Source organism: Etheostoma spectabile, unplaced genomic scaffold (genome assembly GCF_008692095.1).
Source record: "Etheostoma spectabile isolate EspeVRDwgs_2016 unplaced genomic scaffold, UIUC_Espe_1.0 scaffold272, whole genome shotgun sequence".
NCBI lineage: Eukaryota > Metazoa > Chordata > Actinopteri > Perciformes > Percidae > Etheostoma > Etheostoma spectabile.
Genome location: NW_022605576.1, coordinates 1,931,061 through 1,937,921, shown reverse-complemented (window position 1 = coordinate 1,937,921; position 6,861 = coordinate 1,931,061). Strand labels below are relative to the sequence as shown.

Sequence of the window (6,861 nt, the reverse complement as noted above, 5' to 3'; positions counted from 1 at the left end):
GCAACCGTAGATAGCTAAAACGTTTTTGAAATGACTGCTGGCTTAGCTACAAGCTAGCAATCAAACAAAACAAAGGCTGTCACTTGAATGGCGTTTTGAGCTAACATTAGCAATCATAGATAGCTAAAACGTTTTTGAAATTATTCCCATCTTTTATTGTTTGTAATGAAGTTCATTTTAGGGATTCACAAATTTCAGTATGACACGTTTTGCCATAAATTGTTTAAATCTGAGCATGCACGACTCAAATCTGCACTCAACTCATCGGGGAGTCACAGCCGAGAGTTTTGTTGTCATTACTTCGAATTTCTCATGGGGGGCAGCAGAAAGACGCATTTATGACATCTAAGTGATTATTGTTGTCAACCAATTGAACTTTTTTTTAACACATTTTTTTGCTGATAAAATTTAAGACATTTTGCTTAAATCTTCTCTTTACTTTTGGCTTTGTGCAGAGTCAGGCACCGTTCCCAGGGCACACTGATTGGCTCAGGGAAATTCCAAAGGCCCAATCTTGTGTTTGCTGACCTCCAGTTCCTTCCTCCACTTACTCAGAGGTGTACTCAGGGTGCGGTGAACACAGCCCTGACTACATTGTTGGGTGTGGTTACTCTTTAGGACCAGAAAGTCCAGTTGTGTAATCTGGTTTCTTATTCATGAGCCAGCTGGCTACCATTTACTCTACAAATACTGGAGTCCATTGATAGGATTTAAAAATGTGTGGGTCATTAATGATACTACCTAAATTTGCAAGAACTTGTCTTTAATCTTCTCCCCAGCCATTAACGTAATGATAGCAATAAGAAAGATTTCCAGAAATATGACATCAGCACTACAACTGAGATGTCTTTTTGAATTCGTCCAAACCAGTTGTTTCCAACCTGTACCCCTTCATCAACACCCTCTGTCATGTTTTATTTAACACTATTAATTGTAGAAATAATTTTCATGCAGTTGAGCTGTCAATGTCAAGTGTCAGTTTGGTCGACTTTGCATTCATACTACATCCACATCAATATATTTCAGCAAATACAGCACATGCTGGGAAGTTGGGTACATTCATAAGTGAATCGTTTGAGTGGGAAGATAATCTTTGGACAGTGTAAAATGTGTACCATAATTTAGAGCCCGACCGATATATCGGCGGGCCAATATTATTGGCTGATTGGCATTTATAATGGCCGCTTTAAAAAAAATATATATATATATTTATATACTGTAGAGTGTCCTCTGTAGAGTGTACAGCGTCCCTTTTGGCAACACTCCATTATTTTATTGTTAATGTGTTTTTGTTCAAAGGACTTTAAGTTTCATATGTTAAGTTTCGGCGCTGCTATATGGGTGGCAAGCGAAGGCAGGGCCTCGACGGACCAGAACGGGCGGCAGAGGCTGGCTCTGGGGACGGGAATGTCACTCTCTGTGGGGGAAGGAGCCGGAACTTGTGCGGGAGGTGGAGCGCTACCGTAGATCTGGTGGGGCTTACCTCTCGCACAGTCTCGGTTCTGGAACCGTCTCCTGGATAGGGGTTGGACTCTGTCCTACTCCGTTGGTGCCATGGTGTGAGGCGCGCGGGGGTGGGGATACTCACAAGCCCCGGCTGAGCGCCGCTGCGTTGGAGTTTACCCCGGTGGACGAGAGGGTCGCCTCCCTACGCCTGCGGGTGATGGGGGGGAAAACTCTGACTGTTGTTTGTGCATATGCACCAAACAAGAGTTCGGAGTATTCGGCCTTCTTGGAGACCTTGAATGGAGTCCTGTATGGGGCTCCAGTAGGGGACTCCATAGTTCTGCTGGGGGACTTCAATGCACACGTGGGCAATGATGGAGATACTTGGAGAGGCGTGATTGGGAGGAACGGCCTCCCTGATCTAAACCAGAGTGGTTGTCTGTTGTTGGACTTCTGTGCTAGTCATGGATTGTCCATCACAAACACCATGTTCGAACATAGGGATGTTCATAAGTGTACGTGGTACCAGAGCACCCTAGGGTGCTCATAAGTGTACTTGGTACCAGAGCACCCTAGGCTAAAGGTCAATGATCGATTTTATAATCGTTTCATCTGATCTGAGGCCGTATGTTTTGGACACTCGGGTGAAGAGAGGGCAGAGCTGTCAACTGATCACCATCTGGTGGTGAGTTGGGTCAGGGGTGGGGGAAGACTCTGGACAGAACCTGGTAAGCCCAAACGGGTAGTAGCGGTAAACTGGGAACGTCTGGAGGAGAGGCCCTGTCCGACGGACTTTCAACTCACACCTCCGGCGGAGCTTTGTGGCATCCCTGTGGAGGTTGGGGGCATTGACCTGAGTGACAATGTTCAAAGCTTCCATTGCTAAAGCTGCGGCGGCGAGCTGTGGTCTTAGGTGTTTAGGTGCCTCAAGGGGCGGTAACCCACGAACACCCTGGTGGACACCGGTGGTCAGGGAAGCCGTCCGACTGAAGAAGGAGTCTTTCCGGGATATGTTGTCTCGGAGGACTACGGAGGCAGTTGCAGGGTACCGACGGGCCCGAAGGGCTGCAGCCTCTGCTGTGACAGAGGCAAAGCACGACGGTGTGGGAGAAGTTCGGAGAAGACATGGAGAAGGACTTTCGGTCGGCCACAAGGGCTTCGGAAAACCGTTCGCCACCTCAGGAAGGGAAGCGAGGAATCATCCAAGCTGTATACAGTAAGGGTGGGACCTTGTTGACTCAACTGAGGAGGTAATAGGGCGGTGGAAGGAGCACTTTGAGGAACTCCTAAATCCAGTGACACGCCCTCTTTGGGGAGCAGAGCTGGAGGATGATGGGGGATTGTCGTCAATTTCCTGTGGGAAGTCGCTAGGGTAGTCAAACAACTCCACAGCGGCAAAGCCCAGGGATGTGGATCCGTCCAGAAATGTGAAGCTGGGTGTGGAGGGGCTGTCTTGGTTGACACGCCTCTTCAACATTGCGTGGAAGTCGGGACGGTGCCTAAGGAGTGCAGACCGGGGTGGTGGGTTCCCCTCTTCAAAAAGGGGGACAGAGTGTGTGCCAATTACAGGGGTATCACACTTCTCAGCTCCCTGGTAAAGTCTACTCACGGTGCTGGAAAGGAGGGTTGGCCGATAGTCGAACCTCGGATGAAGAGGAACAATGCGGATTCCGTCCTGGTCGTGGAACAACGGATCAGATCTTTACTCTCGCAAGGATTGGAGGGGGTCGGGAGTATGCCCAAACCAGTCTACATGTGTTTTGTGGACTGGAGAAGGCGTATGACCGGTCCCCCGGGAGAAATTGTGGGAGGTGCTGGGGGAATGGGGTGAGGGGGTCCCTTCTAGGGCATCCAATCTCTGTATGACCAAAGCGAGAGTGTGTCCGGTTTCGGCAGTAGTAGCGGACTCGTTCCAGGTGAGGGTTGGCCTCCGCCAGGGCTGCGCTTTGTCACCATCCTGTTTGTAATATTTATGGACAGGATATCGAGGCGTAGTCGGGGCGGGGAGGGGTTGCAGTTCGGTGGGCTGGGATCTCATCGCTGCTTTGCAGATGATGTGGTCCTGATGGCTCATCGGTCTGTGACTTCAGCACTCACTGGATCGGTTCGCAGCCGAGTGTGAGCGGTGGGATGAGGATCAGCACCTCTAAATGAGGCCAGGTTCTCAGAGGAAAACCGATGGAGTGCTTTCTTCGGTGGGGAGTGAGTCCTTACCCCAAGTGAAGGAGTTTAAGTACTTGGGTCTTGTTCGCGAGTGAGGGGACTATGGAGCGTGAGATTGGTCGGAGAATCGGAGCAGCCGGTGCGGTATCATTCATTTATCGCACCGTTTGTGACGAAAAGAGGGCTGAGCCAGAAGGCAAAGCTCTCGATCTACCGGGCAATTTTCGTTCTACCCTCACCTATGGTCATGAAGGCTGGGTCATGACCGAAAGAAACAGAGATCCAGGGTACAAGCGGCCGAAATGGGTTTCCTCAGGAGGGTGGCTGGGTCTCCCTTAGAGATAGGGTGAGAAGTCAGTCATCCGAAGGAGCTCGGAGTAGAGCCACTGCTCTCGCGTCGAAAGGAGCCAGTTGAGGTGGTTCGGGCATCTGGTAAGGATGCCTGGGCGCCTCCTAGGGGGTGTTCCCGGCAGTCCAGCTGGGAGGAGGCCTCGGGGGAAGACCAGGACTAGGTGGGAGATATATCTCCAACCTGCCTGGGACAGCCTCGGGATCCCCCAGTCGGAGCTGGTTGATGTCGCTCGGGAAAGGGAAGTTTGGGGTCCTAGGAGCTCGCGTCCCCCGCGACCCGATACCGGATAAGCGGATGAAGATGGATGGATGGATGTTAAGTTTCTATTTTTATACATTTTATCTATCAGAACTTATAATATATAATATTAATATATTTTGATGTTTCTCTTTTCTGTTGTGACAATAAAATAAAGTATCATCATATCATTTTAGTGAGAACTCATAAATAACTTCAAATAATGTTAGGGAAAGCTGTTTTTTGTAACTCATTTCTGGATTTTTTTTTTTTTTAATGTATATCAGCCTTAAAAATGTATCTATTTAATCTATTAGAACTACACTGTCTCCTGATTGATTTAGCCTATACAACTGTTTACTGTTTTTATTTTTATTTCTTTGCATTGCTTCTGTTTTCACCCTGTTAATCTGTAGCACTTTGGGATTGATTTGTCAATGAAAAGTGCTCTACCAATACAATGTAATATTTATTTATTTTTCTCATTATTATCCCAAAACAGTGTTTTACTGAACAAAAAAATGATTTAACTCCTTTCACTCTGTTTTGCTGTTTGACTTGGCATAGTGTATGATCCATCTTCCCAATCTAGTGGTAATTAACCGGACAACATCTGTGGACTACATCATTTTTAGGGTGATATTATAACTTCTGTACGCGACCAGAGACACGTGGTGTCTAACTTAAAAGTGGTCACACTGTGCCCCCCCCCCCCAGGTCCTCAGCTTCACTAAGGCAGGAAAGCCGCGGCATGCAGGAGCAAAGCCGATGCAGGGGCAGCAGCAGCAGGTCCAGTCCAGACTGCCAGCGCATCTGCTGAAGGGGGTAACGGAGTCACAGCAGAGGAATAAGAAACTAACTGAGGGGCAATTCACTGTCAGGGGCATTTTAACAGTCATGGTGTCATCTGGTGAGCCGGTGTTTCAGAGAGAATTCGTTGTTTCACTCTGCTTTTGCTTGCTGATCTCCTCTTTGCTGCTGTCTCGAACTGCATTTGAGAAAAAAGCAAAGCAAGGGCGCAGCGCTTGTTTACTGTGTGGTTAGTGAGTGTGTGTGTGTGTGTGTCTCCAAACAGCTCATTATATTATTTAATACACAGGAATGTAGTCCTGGCGTGCTTCCTATCTCTTATAAGCAGCTGCTGGAAACCACAGTGTGGTTAGACTTCACCTTCACTTAAAAATTTGAAATTATGACAAATATGATACCAAAATACTTCAGGAAATTAAAGCACACATAAATCATGCTGTTTCCTTTAGTATACAGTGTATCAAAGTGCACTACTCTGATAACTCTTGTATGTGATTGAGGCCAAAGTTGGCGAACAACATTATGACTGTCTTGTGTAATGCTGATTTGGATGCACACCAGACGATACATACCATCCTGAATTGAGCAGAATAAAAAGATGGACATTTGTTTCCTGAAGATAACATGTGGAAGAAAAAAAACATGGTGGAGGAATGGCGTGTGTCTTCATGTGTATGTTTCTGTAAGGGCTCGTCAAAGCTTGGGCAGGCATCTCCATGGGTTCTTTTAAAGTCTGTGTGTAAGGTGTTCAAGTGTTACTTTTACTTTTTCCATGTCTGTTTTTTATTGTATTTGTTATGCATTTTGCCATATTTTTCAGTCTGTGTTGGGATGTTGTGCACGAACGTTGACTTGCAAATGATTTAGGAGTTCTCAGATACAATATATGTTATTTGGAGGACTGGAGAATGGATTACTGAAAACCTTTAAATTTAAATACTACACCAGTAAAACATGTCGTTAATACTAGCTATTAGGTACATCATTATGGACCAATCCGTCTGTGTTGTACTAGACAATGCGGATTCCATTTGCATATCCACATTTTAAAAACCTTTACCCTTTTTTGTGACCAACTGATTTACAAGAGACAGCTTTAAAGACAAAGAAATCGAAATAATAGAAATGTGAGCGACTGTGTACTCTAGTTACCCACCATCATTCAACATGCGTGCGTAATGTTATGAAAATGCATAGCATGGAGCACAAAAGTCGGCAACTACAACCAAAACATTTCTTATTTGGTCTATAGTCCCATCCCTTAACAGGCAAGATGCCCGGTCTAATGTACTGTTTAGAATAGACTGGTCTGTCAGTGCTCAGTGCGTCTCTGTAACAGTTGTCTCTCCTTTGTCCACAGTCCATCTCTGTAACAGTTGTCTCTCCTTTGTCCACAGTGCCTGAAAACCAAGGATTGTCAGGATGATGTCCATGTTAGCTTTGCCCAGCTGCTGAGCGAGCTCAACAAGGCTGATGCTCCGTATGCCCTCAGTGTTGCCAACAGGCTGTACGGGGAGCAGTCCTACCAGTTTGTTGAGGTGTGTGTGTTTAGCATGTGTGTCTGCATCTTCATGAGTACAGTATGTGTGGTGTAAGAGGCACACATGGGAATATTTAAGCTCTGTAAGAAGGAATGAGGAATTGTGAAATATCTCTCTGGCTGTTATATCTTTCAATTTCACTAACTAAAGTTAATTAAGTAAATGTGTTGTTGATGGTTCCAGGATTTCTTAGGAAAAACCAAAAAGCATTATAAAGCAGAGCTGGAGACTGTGGACTTCAAAGGTGGCTCAGAGCCCGCCAGACTCAAGATCAACAGCTGGGTGCAGAAGCAGACTCAAGGTAGATCTACA

At 46.3% G+C, this 6,861-nt stretch overlaps 1 protein-coding gene across 1 annotated transcript in view; it reads left to right on the top strand.

Annotated features, from left to right (window-relative positions):
* Nucleotides 1-6,861, top strand: part of LOC116685837 (leukocyte elastase inhibitor-like) — a 15,124-nt gene that overhangs the window by 3,872 nt on the left and 4,391 nt on the right. The window contains 2 exon segments of the mRNA XM_032510798.1: nt 6,406-6,546; nt 6,733-6,850. Of these exon segments, the coding sequence (XP_032366689.1) occupies nt 6,406-6,546; nt 6,733-6,850 (259 nt within the window).